Source organism: Chelonoidis abingdonii, chromosome 4 (genome assembly GCF_003597395.2).
Source record: "Chelonoidis abingdonii isolate Lonesome George chromosome 4, CheloAbing_2.0, whole genome shotgun sequence".
NCBI classification, from domain to species: domain Eukaryota; kingdom Metazoa; phylum Chordata; order Testudines; family Testudinidae; genus Chelonoidis; species Chelonoidis abingdonii.
The window spans coordinates 65,714,541-65,735,394 of record NC_133772.1 but is presented as its reverse complement, the minus strand read 5'-3'; the positions used below and the strand labels follow the sequence as shown (position 1 = coordinate 65,735,394).

Below are 20,854 nucleotides of genomic sequence, written 5' to 3'. Positions count from 1 at the left end.
GACAGATTTCCAAAAATCTGAAAATCTGGCCACAAGTGTCAACAGTTTGAAAGCTGCTGGGATTGACATTTTTTGAAAATATAATCATGAATTTTTTCAGTCATGATAAAAATGACAATCATTTTTATTGCAGGACACAAACCCAACATTGGACAAGTTTTGGTTCAGTTATTTGTGTTGAAAATCAAATATTAAAAATTTAGATGTAATAAAATGATCAAACATTTGAAAAAATGTTGACCTGCTGTACCAAATGAGGTGCTGATCTCTTCTTGAAAATTTGGCCCCTAATGCAGGTGCTAAGCACTTGAATATCAGGCCCATAAATGGCATATGAGGCTTGCCCTCATGTTTCTTAGAAAAAGTCTGTAACGACCTATAGCATGGACAGTGTCTGATATATTTTTTTAAGAAGGCCTCATCACTTGCCTTGTAGATGGGAAATTTCCTGGGATGGGAAACTGTACCTGGTGGAGGGTTGTTAGGGTTGGCTGAACATTTGGCTTAGCCTTTGCTAATTTCAGTTATGCTTTTTTTTTCTTTTTTATTTTTATTTATTTATTTTTTTCTGTGGGCAGCCTTTTTCGCTTTTTGGGTTTTTTTAGTGGGCCGCTTTATTTTTTGGGGGGCCCTTTTTTTTTTGGCTATTTTTGCATTATAGTTTCATTCATCTCTATGTTTGTCTTTTTTATGGCTTTAGCCTTGCGCGTTTCTGTTTATGGCTTCCTTGGAACTCATTGTTCCTGCTTTCTTGTGCTGGCTGCCCCCTCTGCAGCTTACTGACTGGAATGCTGCAGCTCAGGCTGCTTCCTCAGGGCTGCTTGGTTAACGGAGATTTTTTAACTAGTTTACCAGAGAGAGGTAGAAAGGAAAAAAAGCAATTCAGCTTGCAAATGCCTTTTTGCTGTCTGTTTGCTCCCATCTTGAAGCCATCTCTTAACAAAGACCCTTGTTAAAACTTAACAGCTCTGCCCTCAGGCTGCTATCCGAGCAGCCAGAAAGGAGAGGAAAAAAAACTCACTGACTTGATTCTTAAATCTTACATCTTTTTAGGCTGCATCCAAGCAGTTAGAAAGGAGAGAAAATATCCTACTGGCTTTTGGTTCTATAAATCCCACCTTTGCCACCATTTCAAGGTATTTTTTTCCCCCAGTTTGAACTTTAGCGTTCAAAAGTGGGGACCGGCATGGACACTTCCAAGCTTAATTCCTAGCTTAGATCTGATAGTCCCGCCACCAGCCAAAATATAGTGTTTTGGCACACTTTCTGTTCCCCAAAACCTTCCCTGGGGAACCCAAGACCCAAACCCTTTGGGTTTTAAAAAAGGAGAAATAAACCATTCCCCTCTCCTTTACCTCTCCCAGACTTCCCTTCCTGGGTTACCCTGAGAGGCTACACTGATCCAAACTCCTTGGATCTTAAAACAGAGAGGAATTAACCTTTCCCCCACCAATCCCTGGTGAGTTCAGACCAATCTTCTTGGGTCTTAAACAGGGGAAAAAATCATCAGATTCTTAAAAAAGAAAAGCTTTTAATTTAAAGAAGAAAAAAGTAAAAATTATCTCTGTAAAATTAGGATGGAAAATGTTTACAGGGAGTCAGATTTATATAGCCTAGAGGGACTCCCCCCCTAGACTGATATTTCAAGTTACATCAAACAGAGGTAAAAATCCTTCCAGCAAAATACACCATTTGCAAATTAAGCAAACAAACATAAGACTAATCTGCCTTTCTAGCTAGTACTTACTATTTGAACATGAGAGACTGTTTCAGAAAGATTGGAGAAACCTGGGGTGCACGTCTGGTCCTTCTTAGCCCCAAGAGTGAACAACAACCAAAAAACTCGCACACAAGACTTCCCTCCACCAAGATTTGAAAGTATCTTGTCCCCCCATTGGTTCTCTGGTCAGGTGTCAGCCAGGTTCACTGAGCTTCTTAACCCTTTATAGGTAAAAGAGACATTAACCCTTAACCATCTGTTTATGACACTGATATTTTTAAAAGCCTTGATCCCAGGTGTATTTTCCTCTGATATGATGAAATTCAGACCTCTGCAGTGAGTTCCCACAACTCCCATTGAAACTGGAGCTGAACTTGGCTCATGGTGTGTAACTAAGCTAACACAAAGTGGAGTTACTTCCTTGCATCAAGAGGAGAAAATGCCATTTTGACTGGATTTGGGGATATGATAGATAACCTATTAGTATTGACTGAACATTTTTTTCTCTAGATCTGCATTTTCTTTGTTGAACACAGGTAAATCCATTCTGTTTTATACAGAATTTCATTCTCTGAATATGTTTTCTATATTTGCCAAAGGTTCTAGTCTGTCCTCAGGTAGGTGCATCATTCTTGTTCAAGCTAATGTGCAATTATCACATTGAGGACAGAATTTGACCATAAATTGCTGTCTTATTAACATCAATTGTGTTTGAGTTTATTTAAACCATTTGTGTTAACACATTACCTGTAATGTTTAATGGCACCATTGATTTCATTAGTCTGCCCAAAGCCCTTCACTGAAGCTGACACTGTTTGTTTTTGTTCCTGTGCTTTCTTAGGTATGGAAAGATGCTGCCACTCAAATTTTCTTCTCGTTATCTGCTGCGTGGGGAGGTCTAATTACTCTTTCTTCATATAACAAATTCCATAATAATTGCTACAGGTATGGAGAGATTAAATCAATCAATATTATTCAAGACACACAATCAAGTAGTTTAAATCCAAAATGTGATCTACCTCTGATTTGCTGAAATCTGGTTGGAAAGGGTCTACTTTTGTTGTAGGTTTTTATTTCAAAATTCACCACTCCCAAAATGTGCATTGAGCTCATCATAGTCCCTGTGGGACATTTGTTCTCATTACAAGCAGTCAGTCCCAGGATGAAAAGCAATCCCGAAAGCTGTCAAGGACTCTGGGCTGTGGCATGAAATCCTGCACAATTGGTAATGTCTGTTGAAGAGCAACTCATGATTACAATTAGGTGAGGGTCAAGCTGTACTGAGAGACGCGTGAGTGAGTAACACTCAGTTTTTACTTACGTGATTCCTGTTTCTAACAAGGCTGCTTATTACTCTTGTAGTTTCATTTACACCAATGTTACGTTTTTTTTAAAAAAAATTTCTTTCAGGTCACAAACTTAGGAGACTTTTTTTTTTTATTTTTATTTTTGAAGAAAAAGTTCTATTTCATTGGTTGAAAAAGTTGTCTTCACTCAGATTATTTTTTCCTCAGAAATTCTATAGAAGAAATGGTCATTTAAAAGAGCATAATTATTAAGATACATGCAATGCCTATAATAACGATTAACTCACTTGCTGTTACATTGCTCTGCCCTCCCCCCCTCCTTTGCTTCACTGATACTGCCTTTTTAAGAAGCAGTCCTTCTTCCATTGAAGCAAAACTCCCATTGATTTCCAGAGGAGTGATTAGGTGTTGATTCAGGAAAGAATTCCTATTCAGAACAGCATTTAAGCACATACTTAAGTGTTGTCCTGAATAGGAATGGACTTAAGCGTATCTTCAAGTCCTTTTCTGAATCAAGACATTAGATTGTAAGCTTGTTAGGGCAAGGATCTTATCCTTAACATCTGTGAAGCACCTAGCACGTTTTTGGCACTACTTACCTGATAAGTATGTTTCTGAGTATCTTTTTAAGTCCCTGGACCAAGATTTTTGAAAAAATAAAGCTGAAAATTAGCCTCCTAAATTCCTAATTAGGCACCTAAATATGTAGCCTGATTTTTCAAAAGAGCTGAGGGCTCAACAGCACTCTCCAAGTTCTAATTTTAGGTTCTGTTTTTCAAAAATCTTGGGCCCATGTCTTGGATTTATTAGTGCTGTCTGGACTCCTCTAACCTTGGAAAAACAATGCTCCAAAGCATGAGGAAAACATGCAGGTGCGAAAACACAATATGTCATCTTCCTGTTCTGGTGGCTTAGTGTATTAATTAGCTACTGGCTTACTGTATTTGGAAAATGTTTGCTGAACTTCAGAATTAAAGGTACACTACCAAGTTTTTTTAAAAAAAAACAACCTCAAAAATTCTTAGGTTATTAATAAATCTCATAGTATTAAAACTGAAAGAAATTTAAGAAGCTTAGTGCTTTTTCACCTATTGGTTTAATTTTACATATCACACAGCTTGGACGGTAAAATAAGGCATGTTAATTTTTCTCTTTATATAATCAGTTTTGTTTTCCAATTGGTTCATTCTAGTACAACAAAGGCAAATGTAATTATTTTTAAAATGTAAGTGAAAATATTTTTTCTTTTTTAAACTCATGAAACCATTTAGAACTGTGCCTGTCTTGCTTAAATCCTCTTAGGCCCAAAATTTAGGGTATGTGTTACAAAAACTCTTTGATCATGTCCCTTTAACTGAAACAATGGATAATGCTTCCTATTTTCTCTCTCTTACTCCTTTTGAGGCTTGTCCCAGCCAAAACCCTTCCTTTGGAACAAGATTAGCACACAGTGATCTCCTTCCAAACAGAACGTTATCTGCCTTCAACAGAACTGAAGAATGATCGTATATTGTAATATCTCATTTAACAGATGCTCCATTAGGGACTCCAGGATGCTGTCAGCTCAGTGTGGAACTTGACGGCTTTCTACATAGCTTTTCTTCTTGGGTCTAATAAGTCAGTGAGACTGTGAGCAATTCAATGCCAACTTGGAAAAACTTTTTTTCCGGGGTTTGAATTTTTGGCAAGGGGCTTCTGTATTCATAGAGTTTGAAGTGTATTAATGGCAGAATAGACATCTTAGCCAGGATGTGAGAACTCTGGAGAGGGATCATTATGGATTCCTTCTTTATAAAGTCACATATATTTAAAGAATAAAGCCCACTACTCGGGCACACACATCTTCTGAGGCTGCTCCTCACAACTCTGAAAAGATAATGAACACTGTATCAGAAAGTACTTGACAGAGGGATTAGATGTGGGAGGCTGGGGAAATGATACAGGATATGGAAAACTTCACATTGAGATGTCTGGTTTAAATTCTGCAAAGACAAACTGACTGAAAGTCATGGCTGTTGGCGACCTACACAAAATCTGTTGGACAGGTATCCACATCACAAACAATAAAATCCCCACCATCACAATTCATCATAGCTTTATTAGGCAGTTTCATTAGAGGAGCCAAAGACTGAAAGGGCAAGAGAGCTGAATGTCCAGCTTAGCCCTTGAGAAGCTCTCTGCAGAACATTGGTGAGTCAGTGCAGGGAATCTTGTACTGCTGTTTCTTGTGGCAACTGCTCATCCAAAGACTTCTGTCTCCAGGTCAGCCTGACATCTTTCACCAGCACTACATTCCCTTGAAAAAGGGGTTGATGTGTGGTTGGGTGGGAAGTATCTTTATCAATATTTTTATTGCTTGTGCCCATTTGTTACTTGAAGCACATGTACTGTCTACAAAGCTCTCTTTTACATATTAAAGCAAGCTGGCACATGTCTTTTTCTCCTCAGGGACACATTGATAGTCACATGCACCAACAGCGCCACAAGTATATTTGCAGGCTTTGTCATCTTTTCAGTTATTGGCTTCATGGCAAATGAACTCAAAGTAGATATTGAAGATGTGGCAGACCAAGGTACAGTATTTCCCCCCCGCTTAGATTAGCTTCCAAAATGTGTACGAGTGTATTCAATGATCTATCTTTAATTGTATTGTTATTGCACTACAAGTGTGCATCAGTTGGAATAGGGGAGTATGGCTGCAGTGTGTGCTGGAGGAGTCCAGTTGCCATACCAGGACCTCTTGCAGTGCAATAGGCAGCAGAACAAAGCAAGACTGTGGGTTTCAGGCCCCTGGCAAGACTGATTCAGATTAGCCTACAGTCTGTCCCCCACTGCTTCTGCTCCTGCTCCCCCAGGCCCAGTGTAGATTGAAGAAAGTATGTGTGAGGGGGAGTGGGCAGGGTGTCTAGCATCACTTGCACATTTGCCTCTTCCCTGCATCAATTCTGCACCCTTCTCCTGCAGTTTCACCTCTTCTTCTCCTGTAGTTGCTGGGGTTTCTCACCCTCGATGCTTGGGAGGACTGCAACAGGGTCCCCTCTCCCCCTTCCCAGGATGAATATTGCAGGGAGGGAGACCCAAGTAGCCATCCCATTGATCACAGAAAGGGAAGAGGAAGGAAGGAGCAGAGCTGTTGGGATCTTTCCGCTCCCTACTTCTCTCTCCTCTCCTGTGCAATTGGTGTGGGGCGGGGGGGGGGGCAGAGGAGTCATAAGGGGATGGAAGAGAGCTCTGTTGGCTTCCTGCAGCAGCTCAAATTGGCTGCTTTCAACCCAGGAGGCAGGAAAGTAGAGAAAACTGCCTAGCAGAGGGGGGTTTCTCCAGGTGCTATTACAAATATGCATCCTTCAATCACCTGGCTTGCTTTTTAGAGATTTTATTTCCAGGGTCTGGGACTTGTGTTGATGTGGTGCATGTTAGGCACTGCCCAGATCCAGTAACAGTTAAAAGGGGTTGCTGATTTGGCGGTGAGATGTGAGGGAGGGGGGCTTTAAGCTAGGGGTCAGTTCAGAAGCTGGGAACACAAGGTTCTGAAAGGTGGAACCAAGGAGAGGTTTGTGAGCAGGGCTGGCTAATGGAGTGGAGTGGTATGGATTGGATTGACAGAGGTGTGTATGTATGTATGAATATGGAGTGAGTACAACTGACAGGTGAATTGGTGCTTTGTGTGTGATTGTTTATGGGATGGGAGGTAGGAGGGTAAGAGCTTTATTGGCCAGGACAGAGAAAAGAAGTTGAGAGGATCTTATAATAGTCTCAAAGAGGGATAACTGCTATTCTCCTTTGACTTACTGTGCCCATGGGTTCTCCATGTCAGGTGTGCATGTGCCTGTACATTCCTAATCAGAGATTTTTTTGTCAGCAGTTTCTGTGAGTCTTCACTTGTACCTTATGGATTGTCTTGCTTGAGAACAAGGATATATAGGGAGGGAGGGGAGGGATGTGTCGCTGCTCCAGTTTCTTCTCAATTGCCTGTGGATTTAGAGGGAGTTTTGCAATGTCCGCTTGGTAGCTATACAGCGTTCTCGTTTCCTTTTTCTTATTTAGCACAACTTTTGTGCTTTTGGTGGGACTTCTTCCCCCCGTTCTTTTTTCGCCTGGGTGGGGCCTCAGTTTCAGCTTGGCCCTTGGTAGCTGTGGCCTGCATGGTTCAAGGGCCACCCCTTTATCCCCAAAACTTTTGCCTGAGCTGTTCAGAATGCTCCGGTGACTGCCCCTGCTCCAGCTATGTTAAACACAAATCTTGGGAGCCCTTTGAGTTTTCCAGACTATCCAAAAGGAAGAGACCCCATTCTCCAAAAAGGAAGACAGAGAGGAGGGAAGTCATCCTCTCAACCTGGGGAAAAAGGAAACCTTGCATCCTGGTATGGGTACCTTGAGGCTTCTACCTCCTCTGGTACTGAGACCTTGGGTTCACCTAACAGGAGCATGCTGCATACCAAGAAACCTTCCAGTAAGCAGTCTCAAGTGGCATTGGTATCAGTATCAGAATCTGAAACTTCTAAGCTTAAGGACTCCTCCAAGACCAAGGCCTTGAAGCCATTGACAATGGTGTCTTCTTCAGGCCACAGTAGAATGTGCACAGAATCATCCATGATACTGCCTGATGTGCTGATTCCTGAGAAATACCATCCAGATTCACCAGCACTGTCCAAGATCTTTCCTCACAAAGACCTCTTCATCCTGGAAAACCCAGAATCCCCTCTGTTAAGGGCTACCAAGAGGGATTGTCTGCCAGTATTGACTTACCCTTTTCGAAGCTGACAGGCTCCAGTCCTTCCACATACTTCTATGAAGGGTTGACCACTGGTATGATGTGGTCACTGTCCTCCCCCCCATGGGCCTACTGAACCCTATCTGACACACATAAATAAGAAGAAAACAAAGAGAGAAGAAGTGGGGCCGCTATACACTGAGGATGGAACGGAGGTTAAGGATAACCTAGGCATGGCCCAATATCTAAATAAGTACTTTGCCTCAGTCTTTAATAAGACTAGTGAGGAGTTTAGGGATGATGGAGGGATGATAAACGGGAATGTGGATATGGAGGTGGATATTACCGCATCTGAGGTAGAGGCCAAACTTGAACAGCTTAATGGGACAAAATCGGAGGGCCCGGACAATCTCCATCCGAGGATATTAAAGGAACTGGCGCGTGAAATTGCGAGCCCGTTAGCGAGAATTTTTAAGCAATCGGTAAACTCGGGGGTTGTACCGTACGACTGGAGAATTGCTAACGTAGTTCCTATTTTTAAGAAAGGGAAAAAAAGTGATCCGGGTAACTATAGGCCTGTTAGCTTGACGTCTGTAGTATGTAAGGTCTTGGAAAAAATTTTAAAGGAGAAAGTAGTTAAGGACATTGAGGTCAATGGTAATTGGGACGAATTGCAACATGGATTTACTAAAGGTAGATCGTGCCAAACCAACCTGATCTCCTTCTTTGAGAAGGTGACAGATTACTTAGACAAAGGAAATGCGGTAGATCTAATTTACCTCGATTTCAGTAAGGCGTTTGACACGGTTCCGCATGGGGAACTGTTAGTTAAATTGGAAAAGATGGGGATGAATATGAAAGTTGTAAGGTGGATAAGGAACTGGTTAAAGGGGAGACTCCAGCAGGTCGTACTGAAGGGTGAACTGTCAGGCTGGAAGGAGGTTACTGGCGGAGTCACTCAAGGATCGGTTTTGGGACCGATCTTATTTAACCTTTTTGTTACTGACCTTGGCACAAAGAGCGGGAATGTGCTAATAAAGTTTGCGGATGACACGAAGCTGGGGGGTATTGCTAACACGGAGAAGGACCGGGATACTATTCAGGAAGATCTGGACCACCTTGTAAACTGGAGTAATAGTAATAGGATGAAATATAATAGTGAAAAGTGCAAGGTCATGCACTTAGGGATTAATAATAAGAATTTTAGATATACGTTGGGGACGCATCAGTTGGAAGCGACGGAGGAGGAGAAGGACCTTGGGGTATTGGTTGATAGCAGGATGACTATGAGCCGCCAATGTGATATGGCTGTTAAAAAAGCAAATGCGGTTTTAGGATGCATCAGGCGAGGTATTTCCAGCAAGGAGAAGGAGGTGTTAGTGCCGTTATATACGGCGCTGGTGAGACCCCACTTGGAATATTGTGTGCAGTTCTGGAGTCCCATGTTTAAGAAGGATGAATTCAAACTGGAACAGGTTCAGAGACGGGCTACTAGGATGATCCGAGGAATGGAAAATCTGCCTTATGAAAGGAGACTCAAAGAGCTTGGCTTGTTTAGCCTGGCCAAAAGAAGGCTCCGGGGGGATATGCTTGCTCTATATAAATATATCAGGGGGATTAACGTTAGGGAGGGAGAGGAATTATTTAAGTTTAGTACTAATGTAGGCACGAGGACGAATGGGTACAAACTGGATATTAGGAAGTTTAGACTTGAAATTAGACGAAGGTTTCTAACCATTAGGGGAGTGAAGTTCTGGAACAGCCTTCCGAGGGAAGTAGTGGGGGCAAAAGACTTATCTGGCTTTAAGACTAAGCTTGATAAGTATATGGAGGGGATGTTATGATGGGATAGTTTAATTTGGGCAATTGATCTTGGATTATCGGCAGATAAGTCTGCTCAATGGTCTGTGAGGGGATGTTGGATGGGATGGGAACTGAGTTACTGCAGAGAATTCTTTCTTGGGTGCTGGCTGGTGAGTCTTGCCCACATGCTCAGGGTTTAGCTGATCGCCATATTTGGGGTCGGGAAGGAATTTTCCTCCAGGGCGGATTGGCAGAGGCCCTGGAGGTTTTTCGCCTTCCTCTGCAGCGTGGGGCATGGGTCGCTTGCTGGTGGATTCTCTGCAGCTTGAGGTCTTCAAATCACAATTTTGAGGATTTCAATAACTCAGTCATGGGTTAGGGGTTGTTATAAATGTGTATGGGTAGGGTTTTGTGGCCTGCCTTGTGCAGGAGGTCAGACTAGATGATCATATTGGTCCCTTCTGACCTATGAGTCTATGAAGGATTTCCAAGTACTGACTTATCCACTTGTCTTAGCACATCCTTCTCCAAAGGCTTGACCGCTGGTACTGATGTGTTTACTGGTCCCTCGCTGGCCTCCAGTATTGACAAACCCTCCTGTACTGACATCTCTTGCTCCAACACAGGATTCCAACACCTTGCCCTTCCAGCCTCCCTCCCTGAGGTGCTTCCTGAGGAAGATCCACCCTCCCCGCCGCCGGCAAACAAATGACCCATCAACCCTGCCAAGAGCAAACATGGGATCTTGTCCCTTTTTCCTTGTGTCCCATCACAGTGGGCTCATTGGAACTGTTGGGCCCCAAATGGTGACCAGTTCTACAGCATGGCCTCGTGCAGAGGGCAAGTAAGAACACCAGTAACAGGTCCACTTCCACTGGAAGGACTCCCAGAAGAGCAACAGCTAGGTGCAGAGGAGGAGACTCCACTTTCTCACAAATCATCCTCTTCACTAGACAAGGCTGTTATCCTCTCCCTCCCATCATCCTACATGGGTGATTTCAAGACCTTTCAGGATCTCATGAAAAGGATTGCAGAGGCTCTAGAGACTCCACTAGGGGAGATACCAAAATCTCAACATTCTTTACTGGATATTCTACATAACAGGAATGTGTCCCTCTACTTTCCTTAGAATCTTTGAGCAACCTTGCCTGTGACAAGAAGAATACACAGCAAGTCACAGGCAGCTCAGTGGTCTCACCCAGTTCACTATCAATTCAGAGACTGAGTGAACTTCTGAGAAAGATCCCTAGATTCCCTAAGAACGAGCCATCTTCCACAGTTATATGACAGTTGGTCACTTCTTCTAAATGGCTGATTTGACCCGCTGGTCAAGAGTCACAAACCATTCCCCTTTTTGAATCATATACTGCACCTATTCCCCCCCACCCTCTGGGGATCATCTCTCCCAGTTCCTACCTTGCCCTAAATATAAGGTTGAACAGATAGAATATGTGCTAACTATTTACGATAATCTGAAGGACTATTCAAAGTGATCCTCTTGTATTTAGCTGTGCCACTTTGAGTACCTTTCCCAGAACCAAGGAAGAGCTGTGTAACTCTCACCAACAGAAGTTGGTCCAATAGAAGATATTACCTCACCCAGCTTGTCTCTTTAATATCCTGGGACTGACATGGCTACAACACTGTATATAAGTCAGTGGTTGCAACATTCAGTAAAACTATTCATTAGGCTCATTCAGTATTCCTACCTAAAGCAACCCAATTCACTAATCTATTTTGTAACCACATACAGCATGATGAGATACATTTTGCAGTGTACTATGTCTAGACAGCAAAAAGTGCTTTACCTGAGGAGCTCCAGTGCATATTGCAGAAGTTACAAAAGGAGAGAACTGAAGCCTTTTTGCGATAAGATGTTGCAAGTCCCACAATCTGAGGGATATTTAGCTTTGGAATTCAAGGATTACAGCTTTATTCAAATACTAACATATATATCAGCAGAGTAGAAGTTTGTTGGTTTTCTACCTGGTCCATCTTTCCATTATATGTTTGCCTAGGACAATGGGACCCCGATGCTGATTAGAGCCTGTAAGCACTACCACAATACAAATAATAACAGACAGTAGCATCTGGGTAATGGTGTGCTGCCATTATGTTTAATGAAGGCAGCTGAAACCCTGGGGATTGTAGCTAGTGACCATCCTTGGTTATAATCTCATGAGCCTTGAATGCTGTTCTCTTTCACATCAAGGGCCTACGATTTTGGTATGTTCTTCTCCTGGATATATGCTGGAGTATGTGTGACATCCTTCTCATGCAGTGAAGCTTAATAGTCTTTTTTTGTTTCTTTCCAGTTTCATTTGAATGGAAGGTACTGTTGTGTATTCTGTGACTGGTGTACTAAAGATTTGTTTTCCCTCTCTGCATCCACGTCCAGTTAGGGAACGTTACTTTTCTATTTGTGACATTCATTAATTTCCATATTTCAATATTAATTTCCATATTCCCAACAGAGGCTCTGGTCTTTGGGTTACATTTGAAATAGGTATTTTTATTATTTGCTTACTACATTTGACTGGATATGGCTGATGTGGTTTGAGTATGACATTGCACTGAAGCATTTTTTACTTATTTGCTGTATTACTTAATGACTACTGGCAACAAGTAAAGTTTTGATGAAAATGACAAAGGGAAGAGATGCTGTCCAGAGCATAAGAGAGCTCTTAAATAACATCGGGCACAGCACTGTGACTCCTAAGCCAAAATTAAGTCCTTTGAAGCATTTCAAATGGAAAGACACAAGATGAGTTTGCCACAATTTGTGTGTATGAGCACACAAGCCGCAGATTAAAAATAATTATGCAACCATCACTGATCTTTTTATGTACACGTGGGAATGCTAAAAGTGTATAATATTGTCAGATTAACCTTCAGCACACATACAATCCTTTCTAAGAACAGGAGTAAAATGAAGAAGAGCCTCAGTGACTCATAAGAGAATGAGGGAGAACAGCACAGAATACAAAGAGGCTCCTAACATAAGGAGGACTGAAGAGTTCCAGAAGTGAATGTCACATACTCATGACTCCTGGGCATGAAGATGTTTCACTGGCTGCATTAATGTGTAGACATTAAGCTATTTTTCTAAGAGCTTTATTGTGTGGATAAATCCAGCAGTTAAAAGCTCAGAACAGAGTCTAAGGTAACCGGTGAGCATCTTGATTCAAAGGCTGTATTAGTGAGTTGATAATGGAACACAGAAATCAAGAAGTCTGGTAATGTTTCCAGTTACTAAGCGCTCTTTCCAGAGTAAGTGTTAATGAGTGTGAATTTTCATTCAGTGCCCTGGATCATTTGGTAGAGTTGCAGGATTCAAATGGAGCATAGGTAGCATTAGCTGTAACATTCAATTTATGGGGAATATTGCCAGTGACATGGATAGAAGCATTTCTTGTTCCATTCACCAGTCTTTCACTGAAGCATATGTTTTCCCAGAGCAGTGATAGTTTTATATTATCAACGCTGCTACAGTTAAAAAAAAAAAAAAATTGTAATGGAAGGAACAAGGCGATGAAAGAGATGCTCTCATTGGTTCATTCTGTATAATTGTTGTTCCATAGACTAGAAGTGGTAGAATGTAGTGTTGGAAGCATAATCAGCTGGATTCTAAAGTTTCTTCTGAGACATAAAAGGTGCAGTTAGGGTATAGTAAACCTATAGGTAATTCTTTATTTTTAGGATGCTGGGCTTGCATACACATGGTAGCTCCTGGGTTTGTTAGCTTGCATCTCGAAAAACTAGCTTGTGTGACATAGTTCTACCATGTAGAATCTGTTTAGGTTCTAGCCTGGAATAACCAATCATGGAATGAATTGCTTACTACACTACAGAAACAACAACTCGAGTGAGTGAGAGGAGAATTTTACAGCACGTTAGCAGGTCAATTATACCTCTTCTCCCTAGCAAGAAATAACTGACATGCTATTTGGGAAGTCAACTTCAATTAATTCAGCCTTCAATGTCTCCTCTGTTATGTTTGTCAGTTACTAAACCAGACAACCTTTAGTGCAGTCCCATCTGATGACTGGACTGCATTATTACCAAATCTGGGATCCAAAAACTTGGACCCTTGTATTTCATAGACAGATGCTCTACTGGATGAGCTAATGATGGTCTTCTCCTGGCCAACCAAGTGGAAGGTGTGTGAAATTTGTTTAAACTATAAGTCATTTTGCCTGTCTTCCTGTGACAGGACAGTAATAGCAGTTTTATCATACATAAACTTACATGCCTGCTGTACTGTATATCTGCTTCTGACCATCATATGATGATAGCTTGAAAGCAACTCTCCCCCTCTCCACTGGTAAAGAAACATTGGAAATAGGATTTGTCACAGGCTATGCTCATATGAGTGATAATCTGAGGAGGTGCTCCTCTCAGTCTGAAAAAGCAGTGAACTCCAAATCGACCAAGCAACAGAGCATATTAAAATAACCCGTTTTGTACTTGTTGGGTTTGAAGGTGACAAGTATCTCTAAGAGGAACTGTTGAAAACACATGCATGGGAATGTAGCTCCATCCCAAGTATCCAAAAACAGGCAACATCATTTCCATCAGCTTTACTAGGAAACATAGATGCATGCTTTATGAAAAAAGAAAACACTTTGGTGAAGAATTATCCCATCAAACATACTAGGGCAGATTCTTTTCTTGTAACCCATGAAATGGTTAAAATTAAATTTCCAGTTGTGTACCTCTCGGCTATAGAGTTGAGCATCTAAACAGTTGCTGATACTGTTTTTGAGCAGCTTAGATGGTTCATTACTACAGAGCAAATAAAGCCAGCATACACATCCTTAGTGGCACTGAAGTATCTCAAAAATGCAAGATGGCCCAATATAAACCAATGGCATGAGATTTTAGCTCACTAAGGAAAATATATTGGTTTTTGTCTTCCCTACAGTTGTCAGGGAAAGAAAAGACCTGGTTCACAAAGTATCTTGAAAAAATGAAATACTGCATGCTGCTCAAAATGTTTTCTACAGCTGTCATTTTTGAGCTGAAATAATTTGTACATTATCCTTTTGTACTTCAAGAAACTGCTGAATTGGCACCAATAGGGATTTTGACAGAATTACTCAAGTTTCATAGAATGAAATGAGCAGCTAGAGGAGGCCCAATTTCAACACACAATTTTAATGGTCCTACAATACCCAGAAACTATGCTAAATATTCCTGAGCACCATCTACCGACACCTTTTCTCTTAACCATTTATCTATGTCAAGAGAGAGCATTTGAGTAACAGAACATTTACCTCTTAAGGGATTCAGCTGAGTTATGCTGGAATGGATTGCACAAAGATGACTGGTTAACTGAAGCATGAACACTTAACAAGCTGGCTTTTCTCAGATTGGTAGCCAAAGAATCCGGGGGGGGGAGGTGTTGTTGTATATTTCCATCTTGTATCTTTCACGTATTCATTCTCTTGTGTTCAGTCTTCTGAGTGCTCACATTCTCTTTTACATGCTGTCTCACCCTTTCTCATGTGGTGATTCCATGCTCCCTCCCTTTCTTATTTTACTTTGTCTTCCTAAAACCTCACATATAATTGGAAATGCCAGTATTTTTAGGATTAATGCTTCCATTAATCAATCTTTTTATTTTAAGCACTATCCTGATTCAAACAAATGATACTGCAGCCTCCAGAAATAACTTCAAGATGCGCTGTTTAAATTACACTGGAACAGATGAAACATTTGCCAGACTGAAAGTATGGAATATGGCAGCAAGCTTGGCGAAAGGAGTGACAGCATGAGGGACATGGAATCATAGGTGTTAGAGATGGAAAAGATTAGTTAGATCACTAGTCCATCTCCCTGCCAACAGCACGGCTTCTAGTGCAGCGGTTCCCAAACTGTTATCTGCAGAATGCTCATATGGCCCTCAAAGAAGTGGCTAGTCACATGGTGTTGGTTTTCCTTCCTGTTTCCACTTCTTGTTTCCAGCTGCATCTGCAGAAGGCCAGGCAAATGTGAGTAGTATAGACCATAAGACAATCTCTCTTAGAATCTGACCCATGGTATATGCACTCTCCCCTTGTCTGGAGATTGTTGATGGTGGGAAATTAATTCCAGATTATGAAAGAAAGTTACAACTGAACTTCCCTGGTCTGATTTTGTCTGATTTGAAACTAAATTTGTCTGAAGTGTGTAATATCCAGGTTAAACATCCTGCAACTTGAAAATTATGTACTGTATATTATATATAACATGCTGAAATCCATTATTCAAGAATAGGACACGAAAGCAATAGAATAGTAGCCACCCAGGGCCAAATTCGGCTACACCTACTTTGCAATAGGTAAGACTTCACACCGTGGACTAAGGGAAGCAGAGTCTGGGCCTTAATTGTAAACTAGAACAAAGTAGCATTGTATTGTTTCCTGAAACTTAGCTCTTTCTAGCTCCCTGATATTTTCCTTTCTAAAAATAATAGTTGTCACTCAAGATACCACAATCATTTCCCTTTTTTGTCATTTCTAGGTCCTGGCATTGCCTTTGTGGTTTATCCTGAAGCCTTAACAAGGCTTCCTCTCTCTCCGTTCTGGGCTATAATATTCTTTTTGATGCTTCTAACTCTTGGATTGGACACTATGGTAAACTGCTTTTTTCACCTTTTCTCTTGCTCCACCACTTCTGTCTTTAGGATCATGTTACATACTACTTGCTATGTGGCCTGTTACTAAACCTCTTTGAGAAGAGAGAAATGAACTGAGGACAATAATACTTAATTCATAGGGAAGCTTTGAATTTTCATAGTTAATGTTTAAAATAATAGGTGCTGAACACGATCACGTACACAATGAATTTATCATGTAGTCTCTTTCTTGATCATATCATAGTTTGTATAAAGGCTAGATTATTATTAATGTTTTGTTTTTCTGTGATCCCAGTTTGCCACTATTGAGACGATTGTGACCTCCGTTTCAGATGAGTTTCCCAAGTACTTGCGTACCCACAAACCACTGTTCACTCTTGCTTGCTGCATTTCCTTTTTCATCATGGGATTTCCTATGATCACTCAGGTAAAATATTGTCTTTGAGCACCACTGTGACTTGTCCTTCGATTCCTCTCTCCTATGGGATAATGGTTATGTCCGAGTTTCCCAATGGCCCATGCCTTCTGACTCTGGAATAGCCAGAAATACTGGATTTTAAGAACTGTTAATTTTGTTTTAAGATTCTTTTCAGAGATTGTCTCCTTCTATGCCCTGTAAACTGGGACTCATGGGTACTAAGGCCATGTCTACACTGGGAGCACTTTACCAGTATAGGAATACTAGTATACTATGCCAGCAAAGTGCTCCTAATGTGGACACAGCTACATCTACAAAGCACAGTTTTGTACTGGTATAGTAAAATCCACCCCCACAAATGAATCAAGCTTTACCGGTAAAAAACATGGTTTTGCTGGTATAGCTGAGTCTACTCTAGGGACTTGTGCTGGCATAGCTATGTTAGTCAGGCCTAACACATTTTTATACCCCTGAATGACATAGCTATACTGGCAGTGTAGACATAGCCTAAAGCACCTTTCCTTACAGGTGGAGGGATACAAAAATAGTTCCAATCAAAATTTTGGAAAGAAATCTAAATAGTCCTGTAGTGTATACAGCATACAGCCAGTACATGCTGGGTTGCTGCAGTACCTCAGGCCATAGGGTGTGTGTGTGTGTGTGTGTGTGTGTAAATATATATAAATAAAAATTGTACATTAAAAATGAATTTGCTGCTGATATAAGGTGCTGTAAGGCAGCAATAGACACAGGACAGATGCAGGATGGACAAGAGTTCTGTAAGCTTCCTTGCCCTGCCACCCACCTCAGCCCTGGCTGGGCTTCGTGTGTGTGTATGTGAGTGAGTGACATTCCTTGCCCTGTCTGTTGAGATTGCCAAGAAAGAGGGTGTCAGTTGTGGTGATATTTCGCAATATGAGTCCCTATCAACTGGGAGCTGAACTGAGAACACATCCAACCACACATTTCACATAAGCTGCTGAAAAGCTGCTAACTCCTTCTGGCACTACTGACCTTGGGATGGATTCAAACCAGCAAATTAGAGGTGAAAATCTCTTTATTCCATTGGTCCACACTTTGTTATGCAAAAAGTGGGAATAGTATATAGTAAAGACAGATACAATATATAGCATGTGTGTGCCATAGGTAATTGCCTTTTTTTAACTTTAGGGTGGACTGTACATGTTACAGCTTGTGGACACTTACGCAGCTTCTTACTCTCTTGTCATCATTGCCATCTTTGAGCTTGTTGGGATTTCATATATATATGGTAAGAAATCAGTATTGTTGTTGGATAGCATTTAGAGGTGGATATGGCGAAAGCGATGTTTACGGTACATGATGAAATAAGAAATAAAGGAAGTGGCAGCACATGAAAGTTTAGCTTTGAATCTCTTCAGCAGTGCAATGCAATATTAGCAAACAAGAAAAAGAGATTTAGAAATGTTATTTTAAATGAGAGTGATTCAGTGATGCTTCCTTACCAGAGCAATTCTTTAAACTTATATATTCAAGTGATTACTATTTCTATAGGACCAACAGTGGGCTGGTCATTTCAGCAAGTGGTTAATTATGATTATCGTTGTTATACATTTATCCAATCCTTGTATTGGATGAATACTGAGAAGTTGTTTAAAATATGCAATAAATTAAACAATGGGTAAGATCCTCAGCTGGTGTAAGTCAGTGTAGTTCTCTTGATATTAATGAAGCTACATCAGTTTATACCAGCTGAGGATCCTGGCCCTCGAAACTGTTTAGGAGTGACATTTTCAGGAGACCCATTCTTGGAAAGAGGCACTGTCCAACAACGGTACAAGGAAATGCGAAGTTATCCCTTTGCAAAAGACAACTCCTGCCTTCACTCTTAACATTCTCCTGGAGACACTTGGTGACGTGTCTTCATTAGAAAATGAGAACATGACACTGAGGGGTCATGATGAGAAGCACAGTTCTGCAGTCAGTGCAGACAGGGATGAATTTTATCTAATGTTATATCAGTTGGTAGTAGGTAACCCTCTAATTCTCTAGTGAAGAGAAACCATGGGCACACACACTGTTTCATTTTTAGACCCTGCTCCTGTAATGTGATGTGCACAGGCACTTGGGTCCATCTGTAAATGAATTGCTCAAAGCTGAGCTCATTTCAAAGCACATTGACCTTGTAGTAACTGTAGAATGCCCACTTGTTGCTGAGGGGTGAAAGTTATGTGAAGGATATGAAAAGAAGGAGAGATTGGGGCAAAAGTGGTATAACTGGGGCTATTGAGCCAGCTTTACTTATTATCTTCTACAACAGCATGCTAGTTAAAATGGTGGTAGTGTCATTGAGGGATGGGCATGGCAGGGATTAAAGTTAGCCTTTGCCATCAGTCTGTGCCTCTGATTATATAAATCTTGTTACCTTATTAAAATGTGTAGAGCTGAATTCTCTGAGTTCATGGACCCAGGTGGAGTGGGTTTGTGTAGGGGTAAGTTAGGGCAGAAGTTAGTGCAATGAATGGGAAATGTTACCCAGCTATACAATGTGAAATGTTAAAGGAGAACTTCCGGCTGTTGGATTTTATTTGATCAAAATGCTCTTTGCTCCCATGCCCACAACATTTATGCATTTTAATTAGAGATGATTCAGAATTATAATAATCAACACACTTAGGTAGAACAAAAATACCAGATAATATTGGTAATGGTTACCAGTTTGGCATCCAAATAACTATCCTAAAGGTACTCAGATCTGAAGCTTGGCAAAATTCCCTGAAGTGAAATCTAAAGGACAGGTCATGGGGGAGGGAGGGGGGTGAGGGCAGTGGTGGCAGGATGCCTGGCTTCTGCTCCTGGCTCCTAGACGAGCTGCCTCAGTTTACATGTGGGAAGGCAATGGTAATACTTCCCTGCCCCTTTGGGATGCAGTGAGACTCAACTAACATTTGTAAAGCACATGCAGATCCTCAGATAAAATAGCAATGCATTATATGTGCAAACTATTATACATTTTCACATTTTATATTGATAGAGAGCACCCTGCACTCTTTTTCCAGACATGTTACAACACATCAGTTCTTCTCTCTTCACCACTCTTAATTAACTCCTAATTTTAAAAGGGGCCAAATATTTTTCAGAGCTAAGTTTTTGCCCTTGGCTGCTCATGAATAGTTCCCATTGAAGTCAGCTCCTGTTGAAGTCAATGGAAACTACTGATGCATCCATCTAAGTCCAAGGGAAGAGTTGACTGCTAAATAACCCAGAGTCAAACAGGGTGAGCATTATAAAGAGATGTTTACAATTTGAGGCAGAAGAGGTGAGCAGCTTTTACCTTTGCCCTTCTCCAACAGCATGCTAGTTAAAACAGTGTAATGTGGGGGAACAGCTGAACCCCGCCTTTTTTTTTTTTTTTGGCTGAGCTGTTGGCAATAGGTGCTAAAACAGCACAAAATACAGTGCCAGATGTTGTTTATGAAATGGAGTGATTGCATATTGCTCTGTGCCAAAAGAAAGCATTAAAATGACAGGACTCTTTCATTACATTCCCCTGTTTGACTTATTTGAAGATGGATTGAGTTCCCACATGATTTCTCTTGAGAAGCTCAACAGTGAGGCCTGTTTATAAGATTTGTATTGCCACTTTGTGGTGGATTTTATTTTTATGGAAACACATAAAAGGAATCTAACAGGAAAAAAGAACAAATTCTAGTACAGCAGCAGCCTCATGGGCTATCGGAGGGTTGTGTGGGCAAAGCACAGAACTGAGGGTCAGGACCAGGGTTTTATTGCTGGCTCTACTACAGACTTCCTGGCTGTTGCTGGCTGTTTTTTCTGTACAGTTTTTCACCATTACTAATGTCAATATAGCTGCAGCAGTTGTCACAGGTGGTGCTAGCCACTGGGGGCCTTAAGCAGGAATATTTTTGGGGGTCCCCTGCACACAATACATACTAAAAAAATCAAATAAGGGGCTCCCTGAAGCTGCTCGGGGCCCAAGCAATTGCTTAGTCTGCTTATGCCTTGCGCTGGCTCTGAGAGTTGTAGCAACAGAGGGAGCGGTAGTGCAGCTTGGGCTGCAGGTGGCAGCTGGTGTTCTTAGCACCATATTGTGTACATTTGATCATAGCAGGTTTGCGACAGCACTGTGGTAAAAGCACCCTTGGGATGCTGACACTGTCTACACTAGTGCTATTGTGGTTGCTGTGCCAGTGTTAGCAATAGTGTGTGGGAGGAAAAGACTTGTGTCTTTTTAAGGCTGCACTGTGACTATGGGCAAGTCACTTAGGCCCAC

General features: G+C 41.3%; 1 protein-coding gene across 1 annotated transcript in view; it reads left to right on the top strand.

Annotated features, from left to right (window-relative positions):
- The window catches only part of SLC6A5 (solute carrier family 6 member 5), a 60,559-nt gene that overhangs the window by 23,558 nt on the left and 16,147 nt on the right, over nt 1–20,854 (top strand). Inside the window, exons 8-12 of the mRNA XM_032794580.2 lie at nt 2,562–2,665; nt 5,476–5,600; nt 16,049–16,161; nt 16,459–16,590; nt 17,752–17,851. Coding sequence (XP_032650471.1) covers nt 2,562–2,665; nt 5,476–5,600; nt 16,049–16,161; nt 16,459–16,590; nt 17,752–17,851 — 574 coding nt within the window. The remainder of the gene's footprint in view (nt 1–2,561; nt 2,666–5,475; nt 5,601–16,048; nt 16,162–16,458; nt 16,591–17,751; nt 17,852–20,854) is intronic.